Source organism: Nannospalax galili, unplaced genomic scaffold, assembly GCF_000622305.1.
Source record: "Nannospalax galili isolate Female #2095 unplaced genomic scaffold, S.galili_v1.0 scaffold342, whole genome shotgun sequence".
Classification (NCBI taxonomy): domain Eukaryota; kingdom Metazoa; phylum Chordata; class Mammalia; order Rodentia; family Spalacidae; genus Nannospalax; species Nannospalax galili.
The window spans coordinates 1607280-1629176 of NW_008349359.1; the positions used below are offsets into that span (position 1 = coordinate 1607280).

The window sequence follows — 21897 nt, forward strand, 5'->3', positions numbered from 1 at the left end:
CACCAACTCATGGATCCCAGCTTTAGCCGCCCTCACACTCTCCCACGTGATCCAGCGGCCGGTGGATTTCGCATCTTGAGGAAAGTGCATGGGTGAAATTAGGGCGGGACTCGGCTGGGCAAAGCCCCAGCAGCAGAGAGCCATGGAAGATGCAGGGAAGCAGCGCAGGAGCAGATACCCGCGCACCCCACACCTGGCGCCCAGCGCACCCCATATGACCTTGCTCTGAATAGGCTGCAGTTCTTGGAGGCCCGTGGACTGGCCCAGCCTAGTTACTGTAGGGGCTGAACAAACATCAAAGCCAAGATGTGAAGAAACTGCACACCACCCATGCAAGACCCTAAAGTGTGCCAGAAGTGAGGGGAGGGATGTAGTGGGATGAGAGATGCAGTTAGTCAAGAGGCCTGCCTCTGAGAGGCATGTGGTCACAGTTCCATCTTCCTCTTGAAAACACCCAAGAAGTGATGCCTACCTCACAGGGTGCTGCGAGAGTGGTTGACCTGACATGTGGGGAAAATGCTCAGTGTAGCCATGGGTTCTTGGACACTATTCCTAAGGAGGCCTCTTGCGGCCTCAGGGCTCACCTGCAGCTGCAGGGAAGCCAGCAGCTATCCCCTCCTCTGTTTGCTCCTCTCCTGGACACTAATCCACTGTGCCTGGGCACTCCGCAGCAGCTCTTTGATCCTGGAGGTCAGACACAGGAGGGGGTTCTTCTCTGAGTTGAGGCTCACCCCAGCCCAGGCTCACCCCACTCTACCCAGGGCAGCACTCTGTTCAAGTGGAGAAAACTGCTCAGGCCCAGATGGCTCACTTGTATACAGCAGGGTGCTGGCTCCGAAGCAGCTTCTCACCATGTTCCTGCAGGGCCCCTGCCTGAGAGCCCAGGGTGCTCAGGAGCCACCCAAACCCCTGGTGCTGCTGCAGCAGGCTCTGGACCTCCTGCACATTCTCCTGGGTACAGAGACCTGAGGTCATGCCTAGGAAGTTGGGTTAGCCCCAGCTCACCCAGGGATTTTTTTTGCCCAGCCTACCTCCTGGACCCAAGGAGGTGAGCTCCCTCCAGTGGTGATGGGGTGACACTGCAGTTCCACTTTCCTAGCTCCACACCTCCAGATTGTCCAGGCACAGGAAGGCCTCATGGTTAATGCAGGTGGCAATGAAACCATCCACTTCTTGGCCAAACCTCTGTAGCTCCAGCCTCTCCTGAAGCTGTCATTGTCTCTGCCTCCACAAAGCCTTCAGTTGCTGACTGTGATATTGCAGGAGCCTCAAGGCCCTGGCCACCTCTTGGGGTTGTGGGGAATCTGAAGTGGCCATCAACTGGCCCTGAGCCTCCAGCTGCTGCAGTCTGTGCAGAACAACAACACAGCATCGAACTTTCCCGGGCCCTCTCACTAGCCTTCCTTGTCTCACCATCCACTGATCATGAAGCCCTGAGGTGAGGGTAACTGTGGCTGGTTACCTATCGGTTCACTTGTTTCACAAGACAGCTGTGCCCTTGTCTATGAATAAGACAGAATGTAATAGGCCTCGCAGGGTGCTCAGGATTTGCACCCTTCTCTAAATGTGGATGGATGGTGGCTGATGCCCACCCAGGTGAGTGGACATGCTGGGGCAGCAGAGCTCAACAAAGATCACTCACAGCATACATGCCTACTGTCAGGAGCCCTTGACTGAATAGAACAGGTGCCCCTTTCAGCCGGGTGCAGCCCACACAGCTTCTGAACAGGTGCCGTGGTTGTGGGAGGCAGGAAAAGCCAGCACTTCCTCTAAGCTGCTGCAGCCCCGAAGCAGGTGGGGGGTGGCAGCAGATGTTTTCAGGGTCCACTTGACATTTGTCAGGCTCCCTGGGGCAGGGCACAGCCTGAGGATTGCACATGGTGGCCCCACTTGCTCACTGGGCTGTCACATCACTTCAGAAGGAAACCAGGTAGAGCTATCTGAGTCCTTTGACTGCAGGGGTCAGTGGGATGTGTGTTGCTCAGAATGGTACAAAAGGCAACATGACCAGTTCACCTGGAGGAGAGTGACTGGGCTAGCACTCATAAAGCCTCTCAGGTAACTCAGTATCTGGGCCCCTTCTCAAAGTGTACAGGCTGCCTGGCCCAGGCCTGAGTACCTCCTGAAAACCTGCTTCAAGTACCATGCTAGATACTATCCTGTCCCCTGATCCTGGTGACCACACTGCTTCCTACCCTCCTTTTATGGGCCCAACTCCCTCAGGCCCTGCCTGTCCAGAGTCCTGACCTTTCCTGCCACAGGCAGGCCTCTTCTTATAGGCCTCCATGCTTCCTCAGCAGCGTCTGGGCTGAGGCCAGGTCCTCTGGTTCCTCCTTGTTGTGTAGTTGAGCCTGGATGTCCTCTGCCCACAACAGCAGCTGTTGGCTCTCCTGTAGGAAGCTTTGCTGGACCCGAGCCTCAGCCTGGACCTGGGCCTGCTGGGCCACTTGCTTCTGTGCCTACTTCAGCAGCCCCTGCAGCATCTCCACCTGCTCCTGCAGCAGTTGGTTGTCTGTAGGGCCTAGCTCCATCACCCTGGGGGATGTGGCCACTGTAGTTAGTGCCCTGCTCTGAGCCTGGTATCCCAGGAAAGTAGTAACAACTCTGAATGTACACACCACTCCTACCTAGAAGCATCAGGAGCAGGGAGCTCTCCCTTTTCCTGAGAGCACTCTCCCATGCCTGTCCCCTACCTCTGCCCAAGCCCTTCCAACAGCATATCCTGGCTATCTTTTCCCCATCCTAACTCCTTCACATTTCTTCATTTCACCAGGGCTTTGCTCTGCCTTCACTGCCTCCCCAGACACTGCAATCAATCATGCTGAAGTCGGTCATACTCTATGGCCACTCTTTAGAGGAAGCAGATCCTTCTCTCCAGCCCTAGGACTTTCTGCTGGGTCAGTTGCAGGGTATGGTGGCTGTCCTTAGAACTCCTGGCTCCAGGGCCTCCAGTTTGCATATCATATCTAGTAGCTGGGCTTGTGTGGGTTCACACTCCTGCAGAAGACTGTACACCTCCATGCTTCGAGCCAGCTGTAGGCCTTTCTCCTCCTTTAGGGCCTCCAGCTGCTGCCACCTGAATAGAAGATACAGGAATAGCTCTACAAGGATGTCCCTCCATCCATCCTGAGGCCTTGGACAAAGCCTGACATGACAGAAGCTACTAGGCCTACAGTCCCTAGCCCTCTCTTTCCTGTCTCTGACACCATTTAGCCTTTTCACCTGGCATGGTGGGAGGTAGCAGGCCGGGGCCCTGTACCCTGTATCCATCCTGGACTCACCACCCTGAACTTACCCTTATTCTCACCTTTGACTCAGGTGCTCCTGCTGTTGTTGGATTTTGGAGGAGTGTCCTGGATATCTTTTTTTCAATTGCTCAGCAGTGCTATTCACCTCAGCCCAGTGGCGCTTTCCCATGGCCAAAGCAGTGAGAAAGTTCTGGAAAGAGGAAAGAAGAAGAGCCCAGGCTTCTGGAGGGGCTTTTCTCTACCCATACTCCCTTCAGGACTTCAAAGGACCTGGAATGCTCAGCTCTGAGACACGCTGCCTGCTTCAGGAAGAAAGGAATCCATGTCCCTAATCCTGAACCAGGCTGCCTTAGTACACTCTCTAGACAGGACCAGGATAATATGAGGGGCTTAACAGTGAGTGATGAGGAGGCAAAAGCAAGGCCTGGAGGGGCAAGGCACCTCAGCCTCCATTGGCTCCCAGTGGTTTTTTTTTTTTTTGCTTTTTGGGTTTTTTTTTCTAGTCTTTTTGAGACAGCGTCTCTCTGGAGCCCCAGCTGTCCTGGAACTCACTATGTAGACCAGGCTGGCCTTGAACTCACAGAGATCCACCTGCCTCTGCCTCCAGGTCTTCCTTTGCCTATTGCTCCCCCCTCCACCTTTCTGGCCCCTTTTGTGCCTACTCTTTTTACAGTGCCCTTAACCCAGTTCTGAATGGTCTGTTTGATGCTACTGCTGTGCACGCTTGCCCAGAAACAGAAGACAGAGAGATGGAGATGGAGTGCTTATCTATCCCCAAGAATGGGTGCCAGCCTATGCTTCTTCTCTGCTTGGCTCCTGCCACCACAGCCACTTTGCCTCCCCCTCTGCAAATGGCTAGTTCTCAGGCACACTCCAGTGGGCCATTCCTTGCCCTTTTTCAATGCCCCAGATCATTCTGGCCTTTCTTCCCCTTGGATACTCATGGTACTTATGTCACTTGACAACACGCCTTGCTTACCCAAGCTTAGCCCTAAATACTGTCCTACCTGCTCTTGGTCTGTGAGCTTTGCAGTTCTAAGAGTCTAGTGGACCCCAATGTGAAGGTCCAGTCTCAGTTCTAGCCCCAAAGCTCTTCATGCAGGGCTGATCATGGGGAAGCACTAAGTACTGAATAACGAACCCACCTTGTGGTGAGCTTCTGGGTGGAGAAGAGGAGTGGACCCCACACAGCCCTCACAGCTTGTGCTCTCATAGCAGTATGCGTCACTTGGCTCCCCACAGAGTCCTTGGAGCTGAAAGACCTGGGGGACAGTCAGGGCAAGGTGACCATCAGCTGCAGCATGGAGCAGAAACCCCAGGTACAACCAACAGCCCCATCCTGCCAGAGCTTCTACCACTTAGTGGAAGCTGAGTAAGGACACTGCCCTCCATCTGCACAGGTGATCCCTTCCCTGAACCTTCTAGGAGAAGGCCCAAGGATGGCTCTCCAGGCTGAGTGTGACCTTGACTTAGATTCTAACACCATACTCCAGACACAGGCTCACTTGACCCAGAGCTATGAGGACCTGCGGGCCCTGGCAGAGGTAATACCCTTTGTTCAAGAAATATTCATAGTTGGGCACATAACACACATCCTTTAGTCCCAGCTGCTCCAAAGGCTGAGGTGGGAGGATTGGTTAAGCTCTGGTGTCTATGACCGGCAGCATAGCAAGACCAAGAACTCAAAAAAGTGCTGGAGGTGAGATTCAGTGGCATTCTTGAGGTCCTAGATTCAATCCCCTGAACCAAAGGAAAGAGAAGGGAAGGAAAATTCATCAAGCCCTTACCCTGAGCTAGACTCTGTGTTATGATCCCATTGGGGACCAATATGCTCCCTGTTCTCAAGGCACTTACATCATGGCCACGATGTCAACAAGTCTTTAAATGGATGTGGCATGATGGGGCCATGAGAAGGAAGTACAGCTAACCCAGGTCAGGAAGGCACCTTGGAGGAAAGGAAATTTAAACAGAAATGAATGACAGAGCTGAGGGAAAGTAAGAGTGGGAAGACAGCCAGGTCCTGAAAAAAAGCTAGGTAGAGGCCTCAGGGAGGAGGCTGCAGCCTAGAGCTCAGAAGCCAGAGGGCAGCCATAGAGAAGAGCCTGGAGAGGCCTGTGGGGCTGAAGGGCAGGGCCAAGGCCCATGGGCAAATGAGTAGTTAACACAAGAGCAGGTCTCTTTTGGTAACTCTAAGCCCTCACCAGCTCCCTCTGCTGGGTACCAAGGAGACATGGCACAGTTGAATAGTCCTTGTTTAGCCTTGACCTGGCAAGTGTTGGTGGACGGGGGTGGGCAGGGGCACCCCTTGGACTTCTCTGAGTTCCTTTCCATAGGGGGCACTGACCCTTCACCCTAGCCCTGGGCTACCTCTTCAGCTCCACAGGGCCCGGCTGGAGGAGGCGGTAGCTCTATTTGGCTTCTACAGCTCCTGTGGGGAGCTCCAGTTCTGGCTGGAGGAGAAGACAACATTGTTCCAAACATTGCAGCCCCAGGGAAACAACTTGGAAGTCACACAGCTCAAATATGAGGTAAAACCACTGGGAACTGCTGCCCTGCACAGGCCAGTGTGTCTCCAGGAAGCTTCAAGGACTTCTTCCTTCGGAGCCCAAATTGGCCTCCTCTGAACTGTTCCTTTTTTTTTTTTTTTTTTTTTTTTTTTTTTTCAAAAAAAAAAAAAAAAAAACACAGAATATGTTTGACTTCATTTCTGACAGCCTGTTAGGCTCTTACAATGGGTCATGACTTGTACCTCTGGAGGTGAAGCATAGCTGGACCTGTGGGCACGCGTGCTGGCTGCCTGGTGCTGCTAAAACTTGGGTCCTACCCTGGGGTCTTCCAGCTGTGTCTCTGTCAAGCCTTTTCCACTCTTCTGGGGTTCCTGTATAGAGGGACAAAGGTTCTGCTTAGGTGACCGAATGGCTCCCCACTCTTGGTAGGAGGTGTGATTTGCACTGCCTCCCCAAATATTGGAGGAAAATGAAGACTGAAAATGTCAGAAGTCAGGCCTGATAACTATCTTTGCCTATACTGGCTGGGCATAGAGGACACACAGAAAGGAATAAGGTAACTCCCATTAATTCATAAATAACAGACTGGAAAAGCAGGACTCACACAACAGGAAGCCAGTATTACCCTGTACCAAAAGCACTGTGTCAGTATAACATAAGCAGTAGGAGTGAAACATCACATGTACATGGGTGGTGTGTGCGTTTAGAACAGCCCTGGACAAGGAACTGAAAGGCTCTTTGGCCCTGATAACTGGGTCCTTAGGTAGTCATCTGTCCCCTCTTGCCTTAACTCATTTGTAAAATGGGAGATTGGCTTAGACACTTGCTAATAAGTCTGTAAAAATTATTTTGCGGTTTGGGAATAAACACAAAGAAAAAGGGAGACATGGGCTTAGTAGTCTGTGAGTGTGAGGTGCCAAGTTGAGGCTAGGGTTGTGGTCTTGCCCCTAGCCATCTACCAACCACGTTGGAGGGGCAGTCTGGAGGATCTATGCTGCAGCTTGAAGGGAGCATGGGATAGGGCTGGGCAGAGAAGGGGTGCGGGATGCGGGGCTTCCTTACCGATGAGAACGAAGGCGTCAGGCCTGAGCCCAAAGTCCGAGGGACTCGATTTTGCATATTTAATTCCAAACATTATGTTTTAAAAAGGGGCAGCACCCAAACCTCCACCACACAGGCTTTGTAAACTAGCGGGCTTCCGAAAGCAGACTGGCGCAGTGGTTAGGCGACCAAAACGTCTCAAGGGTTGTTAAAGAGAGCCAAAAGGGGCTTCAGGGTGAAGGGTCATTTTAGATCTGGCGGTGAAAATAAAGCTTCCTGGAAACACCTGCTTAATGCTTCAGAACTGGGCAGAATTCCAGACGACCTGCAACTGGGTATGGGGGAAGGGGTGTATGCCCAGCCCAGGACACGGCCACAAAAACCCTCATTTTCGCCTATGAGTGACTCAGAGGGGGCGGAGCATGTAACATGATTGTCCAGATTCAGTGTCCCAGGATGAATCTGGGTCCCTTCCCGGTTCCGGTGCGCACCGTGAATGACGCCTGGGCTACGGACGCCCGCGCCTGCTCGTCCAGCCGGCGTAGCTCCGCCGCAAAGGCGCGCACGCCACGCTCCAGCCGCAGGTGGCGCTGCAATAGGGCCTGGGCGTCTGCCTGGTTCTTCCCGCAGGAGGCGCTTTCTAGCTCTGTCCTCGGCAGAAGAAGCCATGAAGCCGCCTCTGCCGAGTCAGCGAAGTACTGCGCGGAGGTGGGGCGGGGCTGAGAGCTAGCTGGTGCCCACGAGCCCCGCCCCTCGAGGACCTCGCCCTGCTCCCTGCGCACCTACCTGCCCTGGTACCAGCAAGGCTGTTTGCAGCCGGGCACGCCGCCTTGCTGCTCCAGTCCGGAGTTGCTGCCACTCTTCCAGCACCGCTTCCGCCCTCTCCTGAGGGTCAGTCTGGGGCCCCTTGGCACAGAGGTTGCGTCCCCTCTGCATGAGTTCTGCACACACTGCCTGACGGCGATGGAGCTTGGTTTCCAAAACCTAGTGGGGATAGGGGGTTTGTGAGGGGAGGGGGGAAAAGGTAGGCGCTGGGGTCCCCAGACTGACATGCTTCGCAGGCTGCTGAGTGGCACCTTGTGTTTCTGCAGAGCACCAACGACCTGAGCGAGGTCTTGGCTCAGGGCTTCTTTCTCCATTAACTGTCTGTGCTTCCTCAACCAGGCCTTTTCCTCCTCACAGTTATCCAGAAACTGTGCCCACTGCAGGCTCTGCTCCACCAGAGCCCGCCTAGGGGATGGCAAAGGTCATGAAGGGGTTTGGGGAGAAGCAGGGCATGGGGAGAAGTTTCCCCACTTGGGTCAGACATGCCCCTTAGACAAGACTTTTCTCAGAATGGCTTAACAAGTGCGATTGAGGCTTTTGGGCTGAGGGTCAGAGTAGAGGAAGTTGCCTGATCAGCAGCATTTCAGCTTGAGCAGGATGTATTTGCTGTTACAGGAAAGACCTGCAGAAGGTCTGAGTTGGGGCAGGCTCTTACCGGGCCCTGACAAGAGACACCAGGCTGTAATGGACCTGGAGCAAGGCCTGGGCCTTAGCCTGCAGCATCTCCACACTGGTGCCCTGGGCACCTGGTGGGCAAGATGGTTCACATGGGCCCTGTGGGCTGAGACCTGGGCTTCCAGCAGGTCATGCCTCTGCAGCAGCAACACTACTTCTTCCAGTTGTTGCCCACAGTCTGTGGAGCTGGCCAGCACCTGGCCAGAGATAAGTGGCCATTGCATTTCCAGGTCTGGGTCCCTGTGAGCCCCAGTGCTTGAGGAGGACCTCCCAGAGTTCATCTGGTCTAGTGCTCACCTGTAGCTCCCCAAGCTGGTCAGAGGCAGCTTCCACCTCCTGCAGCAGGCTCAGCACAGCCTGTGTGCTTTCTATCTGCTTCTTCTGCTCTTGTAGACACTGCAGGAGCCTCTGCCAGCGCTGGGTGATTCCCCTCCTGCCTGAGAAGAGGAGAATAAGGGTGGTCTCCAGCAGACTGGGACAAGGAAGACTGGCTGTCCTGAAGTGGTGGGACCTCTGGAGCCAGGGCAGGGTATGGATGTGAGCATCCTGGCAGGGGTGGCTGGGGAGTATGTTCTGTCCTAATCACAGTCAGAGAAGCCAGAGGGGGTTCTAGAAGCCTGGGTGTCCAGGCCTCCTTCCTGTCCAGTCTTCCCATTCAGTCCCCATTTTTATGGATGAAGACTCCATCTTTCCAGATGCCCAGACTAAAAAAAATTTTTTTTCAATTTAGACAGGGTCTCCCTATGTAGTTCTGACTGTCCTGGAACTTACTATGTTGACCAGGCTGGCCTCAAGCTCACAACAGATCTTCCACCTCTCAAACGCTGTGATTAAAGGCATGTACCACCACTCCTGGCCCCAGACTAAAATCTTGATAGTTCAGTTTTCTTAACCCATGTCAGATCTGTCTGCAAATCCTGTTTGGTACTGTCTTCAAAATATATCCATGGAGCTAAGCTGAGTGCGATGGCACGTACCTTTAGTCCAGCACTCAGGAGGCAGAGGCAGGTGGATTTCTGTGAGATGGAGGCCAGCCTGGTCTACATAGGAGTTTCAGGCCAGCTGGGGCTGCAGGGAGAACCTGTCTCAAAAAAACAAGAAGAAGTAGAATATATCTCCATGGAGCTGAGCATGGTGCACACTGTAATCTCAGCACTCAGGAGGTAGAGGCAGAATTGCCACAATTTTGAGGACAGCCTGGTGTGCATAGTGAATTCTGAGTCAGCCAGGGCTACATAGTAAGACCTTGTCACAAAAGCATAATAATAATAATAATAATAATAATAATAAACATACTCAGAATCCTACCACTTCTCACCTCTACTACTTTTTACCCTGGGTTATTACAACAGCTTCATTACTACTTGGACTTTCTGCTTCTGCCTCTGTCCCTTCAACCTGCCTCAACATAGCATCCAGATGATCATTGTCACATAATATAGCATGGCACTCCTCTGTTCAAGCCTTATAGTGATTTCCATCTTTCAGAGTAAAACAAAACAAAATAAAACAACCACCAAAAAGTTTTGCTTTACTATTCAAGACCTTCCCTCCCTGGTCTCATCTCCTATAACTTGATCATTTGACCATCCTTGGCCTCTGCAGTTTTTCAACCTGGCCAGGTATGTATCCACCCTAGGATGCTGGCTGTCATTCTCTCTGCTCAGGACACTCTGTCCTCCATATCCACATGGCCAGCTCACTCACTCCTCAAATGCCAGCTTCTAGTGACTCCCCTCTGGCTACCTAAGCTGTACCCTCCCCCTTGGCCTCTCATATTTTATTTATTTATTTATTTATTTATTTATTTATTTATTTATTTAGTCTGAGGATTGAACCCAGGGCCTTGCATATTGCTAAACACATGCTCTATCACTGAGTTATACCCCAGCCCTATTTTTAAAATTGCCATCTCACATACTTTATATTTTTCTGTTCCCTTAATAGTATTTCAAGCTTCAGGAGAGGAGGAATTTTTGCCTGTTCACATCACTGCTAAATCTTTACTTAGAATGGTATGGGATGCAGTAGATAACTCAGTAAGTGTCTGTTTAGTGAGTGAGATAATTAATCAAAGGCTATCTAGTGTTTTACCAGAAGGGTAAAACAGGTAGAATTCATCATGCATCCATGTGAGACTTGTTTTAGAGAGAACCCTGAATCCACAAACCGCTCCTCTCTTCTGTGTCTGGGACTGGGCACATATACAAGTAGGGAGGCTTTAACTTATGAGGATGGATTTACATGCTTGGAGCTCACCTTTGGGCCACATCTGCCCAGCCGTGGTACTGCTCCTGTTGAAGGATGACTGCGATGTCACCCAGGGCCTGGAAGCGCCCTTCCTGGGGGAGGATGCCAGCCTCTAGCCTGCCCAGCCTCTGGGTGGCTGCCTCCACTGTGGCTGGGCAGGTTGGGGAGACTCTGACTTGATTCAGCACCTGCTCTGCATCTTTTAGGACGCTTTCATGGAGGGTGGCCTTGCGCTGGAAGCGTTGGGCCAGGGTATCTAGTCGCTCCAGTTGCAGCAGCCTCTGCTGCATGGCCTGGCTGTGGGTGGCCTCTGCCTTCTCCAGCTCTGCCCAGTGCTGGGCCAGTTGTGCAGGGCCCAGGCTCTCTTGAGGTATGAACGGCCTGCGGTTTCGGGCTCGGAGTGCTATCTGCAGCTGGAAAAGCAGGACCTCTGTGGCTCCTCATTGCTGTAGCCGAGGTGACTTTTCCTGGGCACGGAAGGAGGCAAAGGCTACCAGTAGCTGGTGCATGGCAGCCAGTGAGTCTGGGAAGTCCTGGGCCTCCAGCTGCCCCTGCTTCTCTGCAGTCCAGCAGAGTAGGTCAGCCACCAGCTACTCACATTGAGTCTGCAATGCCTCTGTCTCCTGGAGCTGCTGCAGGATCTGGTGGAGGGCAGAGCAACAGTCAGGCTATTCCTGGGGCGAGCCTCAGAATGCTTTTCTCTACTGGATGCTGGGTTCCAGCCAGGGTTGCCCAGATGGACTGGGGCTTCTTCCCTCAACTGAGGATGCACCAGAGTGCTCTCTTGCCAGCCCTCAGAGGGATAGAGCATTGCACACTCAGCTCCAGGAGTATGTGGGACTCCCTCTGCATGACTGGGATGAGAACTTGTCTTGCCTTCCTCCATCTTGTCTATTTTGGTCTCCCCTGCAGGTTGAGGCCCCTTAGGTTGTTCCCTCTTAGCCTTCTTGCCCTTTCTCTTTTGTGCCCATCCCCTAAAGCAGCTCAGAGTCCCTGACACCGACACCCACACCCACACCGGGACACTAACCCTAAGGATGGCTCTCCCGGGTCTTAGCCTCTGTCATTGCATCCAGAGTGTAAGAGCCCCCCCCCCAAGCATGTAAGTGCCCTCTCAACAGAGCTTCTTCTATGCCTGTGCTTGCAGACTCAGCTCTCTAAGCCTTTTAATCCCATTACGAGTGTAAGAGTTTTCAAGAGCAAGGGAGGCAGAAGGCCAGAAAGGGTCACTGTGCCCCTGATGTCCCATGTATGCCAAGCACCATGCTGGGTACTTTACTAACACTCCCTTGAACACTCAAACAGCTTTCCATTATTCAGTTGTCATCTCCATGTTATAAATGGAGCACAGAGGGTTAGAGAGATGGCCAGCAGTTAAGGGTGCTTGTTGCTCTTCCAGAGGACCTGAGTTTAGTTCCTAGCAACCAGGTAAGGCAACTCACAACCACATATAATATAACTCCAGTTCCTGGGGGGAGCTGATGCCTCTGGCCTTGGAGGCACCTTAGTTCACATGCACATACCCACACACAGACACACCCATATACAAATAATTAAAAATGAAATCTTTAAAAAATAAAATAAATGAAGCTCAGAGAAGCGAGACAACTTGGCCAAGGCCACAGAACAAGTAATAGGCAGGGAAAGTTTTCAAATTCAGTCCTGCTTGACACGCTGGCCTGTCTGCCTCCCTTTATTGCCAACCTTAGGCAGTCTCCTCTGAACTGTCTGCCCTTGGTGCAGGCGGGAGAAGTAGTGGTAGTACAGGGACACGTAGGTCATGATAGAGCGCTCATCCGGCTGCAGGGCTGCCACGTCCTCAGGATCCAGCAACTGGGCAATGCCTAGCTCCTGCTCAGCCACTCGGAAGGCAAAGGAGAGGTTGTGCAGTGGGTGGTCCAGACTGAGAGAGCTGTAATCCAGCAGATCTGGCCTAGCAGAAAGTAGGAAGGGTTCCTCAGAAGAATGCCCTACTTTGGCTTATGTTGGCCATTCACTGATTACTGTGAATGTGCTTTCTTCTGACAGTTATCTGAGATCTGGGCTGAAACATGAGCAGAACGCAGTGGGAGGGGAGGTTTAATGTGGCAGAGGGGCCAGACCACAGGACAGGGCAAGGCCATTCCAAAAGGGCAAACATTAGCCAGAAAGAGGACAGAGAAGAGAAGCAAGTGGTACAGAGAATGGAGAAGGCAGGGGCCAAAGGCAAAACTGCTGATTCCATGACATGTTAGGGAAGGAGGAGGGGCTGGCCCAGAGCAGGGATCAGACCTTGTTCCACTCTACTTCTGAGCACATTTGCCCTCCTCCTTCAGGGCCCAGGACACAGGGATGTGTAGAAGGGTAGGCAGCACCCTAGCCCTGAGGCTGTGGGCTCAGCGGGTGGAGGCTTCATGCTGGGGTGCACCTGTGAGCATGGAAGAGGGCATTAAAGCCTAGCCCATTGCTCCCGCTGTGGGAGAAGTTGGTGATTTCCACATTGGTATAGCCAGCTGTCTTCCGCTGGCACCACACCAGCAGGGCTTCTTTTGAAGACAGCAAGGCTGCACTGGCCCCAAACTGCTCCTGGCAGGACAGACAGTGTGGTCATTTTGTGGGGCCAGTGGAAGGTGGCAGAGCCTGCAGGCTGTAGCGTGGGGAGCTGAGATGGGACTGGGATCCTCCCTGTCTTTGTGGCCTTGCTGAACCCTCTCCTCAGAGCATTTGATCTTCCCTCACTTCATCCACTGGGGGTGGGAGTGACTATCCTAAAGATAGTCCTGAGTCCAGTGACTGAAAACTGTCACCTGTTTCCACAGAACACTTGACTTTGTCTTACAACTGGTGACCATAGCAGCAATAGCTCTGTTAGAGCATGGGCTTCACCCTTTAAGATTCTGGTCACTCTAGGAGACCAGATCTTACAGCCTGAAGAAATCATCAGGCCAGTCCAGGCATGGTGGCACATGCCTTTAATCTCAGCATTTGGGAGGCAGAGACAGGCAGATCTATGTGAGTTCAAAGCCAGCCTGGTCTACATAGTGAGTTCCAGGCCAGCTGGGGTTACAGGGAGACCCTGTCTAAAAAGGAAGGAAGGGACGGAGGGAGGGAGGGAGGGAGGGAGAGAGAAAGAGATAGATAGAAAGAAAGAAAAGAACTATCAGGCCTCATATTACCTCAGTTGCCCATCCCTTACTCCCCTCCACCACCTCCTGCAGTGCTTTCCCCTGGATACCACGGAGTTAAGACAGCTTCTGTACTGTGGTTTTACAACTAATTTATGACCCTACCCAGTACCTGGCTCTTCCATGCTTCTTTGCCACATAAGCTTTTCCAGACTAAATCAAGTTGTATACAACTTCCTGCCAGCCCTTGAAAACTTGTAAAATCAGATATCCCCGTCATTTGGGGAATTTCTCTGAAAGCTCTTTTCTCTGGGCCTCCCTGTCATCCTGTCCCTGTCTGCTTTCTCCCTTACTCTCACTTTAAGCTATCCCTTTTAACTCTGTTAAATATGACAGAGGTAAACAGCAGCTATCAGCCTGTAAAGGAAGCTGACACAATTCCCTTTAATGAGGTTTATTGGAATAAGAGGGTCTCAAGGCCACGACTGGGTTTCAGGGTAAGAGGGAGAACATGAAGTTAATTCCTGAAGAATAATTATGTGTCCACTCCTTTCACAAACCAATGAACTTTTTTTGTATCTAACAGTTTTGAGCCCTTCTGATGGGCCAACCGTGAAGCTGACCTGAGGCCTCACAGAATGTAAGTTAGATCTCATTCCACCCTTTCCTGTCACTCCAGGCTTTCTGTAGGCCACCTCACCTCAGCTCTCAGCTACCCTCAGCCATCCAGGCATCCATTGTTAGTATTTGTATTCTATAGAGGTCAGCAAAGTGTGTAATGTTAGGGTTCCAAACAGCAGCAGTTTCCCCCCTCCCCAACAGGGACCTCACCTTGACCTTTGGAGTCAAGGGAAACAAACTCTGCTGAGAAGCAGCCTGCCTTTCCTCTGATCTCCAAAGATAGGATAAGCAGATTCTACCTGATAACCAGAGATTCTAAAAGCTGTTTTTCTCTTATCTTAAGAGGGAAAAAGTAAACACTTCCAGACCCTAATCCTACCTGCTTTTCCTGCTTCCCCCTCCCTGATTTCTCCCCAAAACATTCCCCCCTTCCACACCCTAAAGCCCCCATATATAAAGTCCCAGCTCACAACCTGTGGGCTGACATCTTTCCCTTCCCTGACATCTTTCCCTTCGCTGACATCTTTCCCTTCCCTGCCCTTCCCTGACATCTTTCCCTTCCCCAAGGGAAAGGTGCCCCGTGCGAAATAAATCTGTATCCTGCTGAGAATTCCATCTGTGCCTCGCTGCCTCCTCCATCCACACGCTCTCTCTCCAACATTTTTACCTATCATGTAAGACCTGGGATACTGCCCAGGGATCCCACCTAATAAGGGGAGTTATGGGGGCAGGTCTGAGGTTGCTGTGGAGGGGACTGAACACTGCTGTTCTCAAGGGGAGGGCTTGGAGATGCTGGGCCTCAGGGTATGGGGAGGCTAGTGGAGCATTCTGAGAGGCCTTGAGATCAGTTAGAGGTTCATCTACCTGTTCATTCCTCAAAACAAAGCTCAGCTCTAGAGATGAAGGTAGACAAGATCCCACTTTCTTGTAGCTTACAGTCACATAGTGAATTTTTTGTTGTTATTGTTTTGTGTGTATGTGCATGTGAATACACACACACACACATGTGAAGGTCAGAGGACACTGGAAATTGGTCATCAGTCTTTTCTTCCATTATGTGAGTCCAGAGAATCAAATTCACATTGTCAGACTTAACAGCAAGTGGTTTTTTACCCACTGAGCCATCTCATTGGCTTCACATAGTGAGTTTTGAGGGGCTGCCTGGATTTGTGTCAAATCCATGGCTTCTGTTCACTAGGGTCTCATTCTCAAGCTTGGTTTACCTAACCCACTAGAATGGAGTTATAGAAGGTACTCTGGGGATCATAAAACAGAAAATTGTATTTTCTAATCCAGTTGAGGGGGGAAAAAGAGGTATAAGAAAAGATGGAGACCATGAAGGAAATACCATCTTGGTGGTCTTTGAGATCTTGAGGACTTTGTACACCTCTGAGCTGGGGTCCCCTTATATATTCAATTTCTCTGACAGTATATTATGGTGTAGTGAAGGTTACAGGATGTCAGTGTCAAGAAGGCAGTAGCAAACCAGGAATGGAAGCAGCTTCTGGCCAGCCACTCTGCCCTTCACCAGTGAGTGACTTATCCCCAGGCCAGTGTAAAACTCTGACTCTAGCTCTCACATCAGTACATGGCAACATCCCGCTTCCTGGGTTCTTTGCCCCTGGCTTCAGAATGAATATTTATTTCGTGGATGCCAAGGGTGTTTTGTGGAATTATTAACATGAGTGGAACTGCTCTGTCCCCAGGAACTTGAGGTGAGGTGAGGGCCAGTCTGGGCTGGGGCACTGGGAATTGAGACATACCCTGTCCAAGGAGATGTGAGAAATCTGGAAACGCAGGATGATGACCCAGAGGAGTCCCAGAATGAGTGACTGGTCTCCATCCACGATGTTCTCTGGCCCAATCAGGGGTATTGACACCTGTGGACACAGTTGGCTGGGTTAAGCCATGAAGCCTATGTTCCAGAGAAGACTAGGAGAAACCTGAAGTCCAGGGGGCTGTGAGATGGAATCCTGGGATCCAGGGTGCTCCAGTTAGAGGTCCCCCAGGAAGAGCAGTCAGTGGAAGAGGCCAGGAAAGGGGTGGCTTTCTGGATAGTTGGGGCATTGGTCCAAGCCTCCCTGGGGGTTGCTCTAAGCAGCCAAACTAGACTGGGACACTGGGAAGGGGCTCCTGTATATGTGGTTCAGCTACGGGTATTAGAAATGAGGGGTTGAAACAGCCAGTGTTCCATCTCCAATGGAACTGTTAGACATTCAGACATCCCAGCTATACTCAGCCAGATTCTCTTGGACCAGGAACCTGAGATTTTGCATTTGAACAAACTCAGTGGGTGGTTCTTCTAAGGTTGAAGCCTCTACTCTAGCTCTTGTTCTCTTGTTCTTTAGACAGAAGAATGGGTAAATCAAGGAGATAACAGAGTTGGGCGTGGTAACACACACCTTAAATCCCAGCACTCTGGAGGCAAAGGCAGGTGAATTTCTGTGAGACTGAGGTGAGCTTGGTCTACATAGTAAGTTCCAAGCTAGGTGGAACTATAGGGAGATCCTATCACAAAAACCAAAGATGAGAGAGAGAGAGAGAGAGAGAGAGAGAGAGAGAGAGAGAGAAACAAGACAGTATATGAAGGCTCTCCAGAATCTGTCTTTACCCTCTGACTCCACCTTCCCTCTCTTGAATTGTATAGCACCAAGGCCCAGCAATTCTGAGGTCAGGACCTGGATTTTCTTATTGCATCCTTGATCCCGGGTTCTAACACAGGCCTTAATATTCTTGCATGTGCTGGCTGCCTTTGCTGTCTGAAAATATTATTTTCCCCAGATGTCCACATGCTTATTCACTTCTCTTCTTGGTGTTACTTTCTCATTGTGGCCTGCCTGAACTACCTTACTTGAAATTGGAAACTGAGCACCCCCACCCCACCTAAATATACACATTTAATCCTGTCCCTGCTGTGTTGAAATGTTGGTTTTATTCCCTCATACATTCTAAATACCTAGTAGAGCCCCTGGCATATAGTAGGTGATAAAGATAACTGAATGAACAAAGAAAGGGAGATGCTCTCTGCTCTCTGTAGGACCGTGACAGCCCTCAGTTGACCTCTAGTGCTGAGAAAGGAACTGTACCAGGCATTGTATCCTGTGAGTGTGTCTGTTGTATCCCTCTGGTTTCTGAAGAACACCCCCTCGAACTTCTCTCCCTGGTCCACTCAGCCCTCTGTATTCATCTTGGCTTGGAGATGTGACACATGGTCAATGGGGAGCTCATTTGTTACTTACCAGCTTGCCAGAGTGGATCCTCCCAGCTCTGGGTTTAGCAATATCTACCGGTAGCTTGAACTTGATCATGATGGTATGATTAACATCATAGAAATCAGCAAATATACAAATTGGGACTACACGTGTGAGTGTGTGTGTGTGTGTGTGTGTGTGTGTGTGTGTGTGTGTGTGCATGTGCGCACATGCGTGCGTGTGCATGCCCGTGTGTGTGGTTGTAGAATGTGTGCACAAGCATGCTCATGCCATGGTGTGTTTGCAAAAGTCAGAGGACAGCGTGAATCTATGTGTCTGTGCGTGTGTGTGTGTGTGTGTGTAACTCAGGGCCTTGGGCATGTTCTACCACTGGGCTATGTCTCCAGTCCTTATTTTTTTGTTGTTTTGTTATTGAGACAAGTCTCCTATCCTATGCTATCCAGGGTGTCCTATAACTAAGCTCCTGCTGTCTCAGTTTCCTGAATGCTGGGTTTAATGATGTGAGCCTTTGTGCCCGGCCATCTTGGGAATTGCTTAACAACAGACTCTGTGTGTAGGGGGATAATCAGGACTTTGATTTAGCTGCCTGTGGGGCAACTCCTTTGTCCAGTCTTGACCATAGCTGCCTCAAGTGTCTAGGGAGTCGAGGATATCACCTCCACAAATGTCAGTACCATAAATCAAAGCTCAAAAAGAAGCTGAGTATGGTGGTGCATGCCTGTAATCCCAGCATTTAGAAGGGGGAGGCAGGAGCGTCAGGAGTTCAAAGCCAGCCTCTGAGATATACAGTGAGTTGAGAGTAGCCTGGGCTGCATGAGACCTTGTCTCATAAACTAAACCAGGCCAAACCAAACCAAACCAAGACAAGACAAGACAAAACAAAACAAAACACACAAAAAAACAAAAGCTCAAGAAGCGCTGCAAAATCTTTGAAAAAGGCCGCGGGGCTCTCACCTTTCCTAGGTTCCTGAAGGGGGATGATGGGCTCACAGGGCCGTTGCCCCTGAGTCCAAATAGGGCTTTTTTGCTCCTCCAGGTGCTGGGGACCACGGTTGAACCCCTCCTTTGGCTTTTATCACAACCATGCCCCCTAGTTTCAGAGGGCTGCATGCTGCTTCCTTCAGGACATAAGTGATGGGCCACTCAGATACAGACTCAGCCTCACTAGGGTCAGCCCAGTGACTTCGCAGCATGCCTCTCAACTACCTTATAGCTTCAGTGCCTGAGGCCAGGAACTGGTTCCTAACATAAACAACTCCTGATTCCTGTGGGGCTCCAGAGATGGCTCAGTGGTTAAGAGCACCGTCTGTTCTTGCAGAAGACCCCGGTTTAGTTCCCAGCACCCACATGGCATCAGTTCCAGGGGATCCAAAGCCCCCTTCTGATCTCCTCGGCATTGCACGACACAGGTGCACTTACATGCATGCAGGCAATATACTCATACACATGAAAAAAAAAAAAAGACATAAAATAAATGGTTCCTGAACAGCCCAATGGCACTGGCCGTGAGGGCCCCTCTGTGCTTTTGGAACTCCTGCCTCTTCCTAGTCACCATCTCTTTGGCCTGTCTGTTTCCAGGTGACTCCAGCACCCTCCTGTGCTGAGACTCTTCTCTCTCCTGCAAGCTGGCCCTGCAACTCTTCCCCTTGTCTGGCCCTGTGACTGGGTCAGCTTATTGTTTTTCACGCTCTCTACCAGTCTCTGGTGGGCATATTTGGCTGTTACTTGATTGGCCATGGATCTTGTCTGGTAAATCATTCTGGGTTTTTCTGTCTACACTGATGAAATGAGAAGGTTAAGAACACTAAGATTCCTTCGGCGTGGAACCCCAAAACCCTCATTAGCGACATTTTTGGTTCCAGTAGGGACATAGATGGTTCCTGCTGTGTTCCGGCTGGTGACTTTCTTATTCAGGTGCACTATGCAAGGAGAGCTCAGCTGCTGGCTCTTGTGCTTCAGTTGTGTACCTCCAGTATTCACACCCAGGTCCTCTGCTCTGCCGGAAGCCTTGCCCAGGTAGGATGACCACCATCAGGTTCTGCTCACTAAACTGCCCCACAGAAGTTTCTTCCTAGAACAAACCTTGGCCCTGAGGAAGGCCAGTGCTCGGCTGTTGTTCTCCAGGAAGTGCACTCGAAGGCGGCCTGGGCTGGGTGCTGGCAGGGCCTCTGCAGAGATAAGCTCCAGTAGCCGCAGTAGGTAGGCACCAACGGCAAGCTCTGTGTACAGGTTCTGGATCCTGATGCCCACCTGCTTAGGGGATGGGGGCAGCTTGAGTTTAGCTCAGCCTTTTCTGCCCACCCCATCTGAGGGCCTGGGATGGGCAGGTCAGAACAGCCACAAGCACGTGACCCCACAGCAGGCCCCCAGGCCACTGGCCAGGCCTGGAGGCAGCCCAGGCCATACTCACCCGGCCAAGCCGGAAGATGTTATTGACCCACTTGGTGAAGGTCTTCTCCTGCATGTGTGCATGCTGAGCCTGCAGCTTGTGGACATGACTGATCTCATATTCAGAGGCCATAGTGGGACTTAGACTGGGCCAAGCCAAGCTCTGGACCTTGGTCTCTTCCGCCCAGGAGTCCTGTAGCTAAGAAGCTGGGGGTTGAAGGGACAACTGGCGTTTGAGCCACAGGCCTTTGAGGATGGGGTTTCTGGACATTTCCTTTTGCCTGGGGATGATGGGGGCATGGAAGCTGGGGAGCAGTGTGGATAATGAGGACCCCTCTGCCAAGAGTCTGGAGCCCTGCCGTCACACTGCCCCCATCCACTATGGATGGGTAGGAGTTGTGACTTGGAGCCTCAGCACGTAAGGTCATGACCCAGAGTCCTTTTGCCCCACCCTACCTCCCAGGTTCTTCTCTGAACCCCTGCTGCTAGTCCTACCACCACAGCCATTGGCCTTAGTTAACAGCAGGCAGAAGGAAGACAGGGACTGCTCACCTTGTCAATCGATATCTGAGTCCTAGGTAGGAGGTTCCACTGGTCAGACCGAGATGTAAGATAGCAGGGGCTGGGCAGTGAGAGAGGCATCAGGAGAGGCGGGGCTGGAAATGGGGCCACACCGTAGTCTTCCCCTTTGCCAGTCTGTTGGGGTAAGGGCACACAGGCTGCATTGTCCTCCCACCTGACAGGCAGGGCCCAGACAGGAGGGGGTGGCTCAAGAATGCTCCAGGCCCATTGCTAGGGGGTCTCCTCCTTCATCCTCTACTGGCCCCTTTCCTCCTGGCCACTTCCCCTGTCAGTAGGTGGGGGGGTCTTAGATCTTAGACCACCAGGGCTTGGGATGGGCTTGTTCACTCTAGAACACTGCAGGGTACTGGCCTAAATGAGAGGCATCAAAAGGCAGAGTTTCTGATCAGAAGCTTATGGACCCACTTCCCTTCTGTACCCTGCAACTCCAGGGTGGGGGTTAGAGGGAGCACATTGACAGCCTCTCACTAACCAAGGAACAGCCACAGGGAACCTTAAGATCCTGGGCTTGTCTTCCTAGGCCCTGACAGAAATGCAGCCAACTCAAAGGAACTGAAGGTGAGGTTCTCTCACGCCCAGGAGACTTCTGAAAAAAGCTTCTCCTGCAAGTAGGTAGGCCCTGGACCTGCAACGGTTGTGATTAGAATCTCCTTCAAAAATATCCCTTGGAGCTGACTGGGATCTGGCACTCCAGACAGGGTGTGCAGAGGGGTAGTGGGCTCCTGCCAGCACCGTATGCCAGAGGGAGAGTTAGTGCCAGCCCTGGTGGGTTCACACAATTGTCTGGCTAACCTCTAGGCACAGTCTCCAAGTTGAGGGTGTATGAGAGTCCTTGGAGTTCTCAAGGAGGTGCCCCTGTAGCCAAGGCCCATGAGAAAAGAGCGTGGGGTGGGGCCCCTGGCAGGCAGCTGCTGAGAGAGGAGTGTTCACAGGAGAGATGTGAGTGACAGCTGCTGCTCTGAGAAGCTGCCTTCCTCGATGTCCTCTCCCAACACATCCACCTGTCCCTGGCTGGCTTCTTGGTACTTGAGCTGAGCAGAGCTGAGCTTGTTGGTCACCAGAGAGGATGCAGCTGTCCTCCCTGTGTTGTAGGTCCCTACTCCCTGTCCCTGCAGGTCCTCATCACTGTGTCCCTGTGCCCCATTTCCTTTTTTGAAGCACATCTCTGCATCACCCATGAAGTCTTCCCATTACTGCCTCGGAGAAGCCATATTCGGCAGATCTGCTTGAACACAGTGCTTGCCACCTAGCTCTTAACCAGGCTTCTTCCCCACTCACTGCTGGGTGCTTCCCAAGAAGATCCCCACATCCCTGATAGCTCTCCTGCCTCATGCTTGGGCTTCTGGATGCTTTCCAAGAATGATCCTCAAATTCCAGACAGCTTTCCCGCACCACACCTGGGCTTCAGGTTTTCTCTTGGCTTACAGTGTTCCTAGTTCCACCA

General features: G+C 51.7%; 1 protein-coding gene across 1 annotated transcript in view; it reads right to left on the minus strand.

Annotated features, from left to right (window-relative positions):
- Positions 1-21631, minus strand: part of Sptbn5 (spectrin beta, non-erythrocytic 5) — a 51325-nt gene extending 29694 nt beyond the window's left edge. Inside the window, 24 exon segments of the mRNA XM_008846848.1 lie at positions 585-684; positions 812-951; positions 1108-1348; positions 2248-2535; positions 2838-2931; positions 2934-3076; positions 3308-3438; positions 4394-4510; positions 4754-4867; positions 7288-7494; positions 7583-7780; positions 7873-8026; positions 8277-8367; positions 8370-8493; positions 8594-8729; positions 9225-9227; positions 10556-11187; positions 12251-12479; positions 12954-13111; positions 16035-16151; positions 19566-19733; positions 19894-20070; positions 20424-20607; positions 21384-21631. Of these exon segments, the coding sequence (XP_008845070.1) occupies positions 585-684; positions 812-951; positions 1108-1348; positions 2248-2535; positions 2838-2931; positions 2934-3076; positions 3308-3438; positions 4394-4510; positions 4754-4867; positions 7288-7494; positions 7583-7780; positions 7873-8026; positions 8277-8367; positions 8370-8493; positions 8594-8729; positions 9225-9227; positions 10556-11187; positions 12251-12479; positions 12954-13111; positions 16035-16151; positions 19566-19733; positions 19894-20070; positions 20424-20607; positions 21384-21631 (4194 nt within the window).
- Positions 21632-21897: the final 266 nt, after the last annotated feature.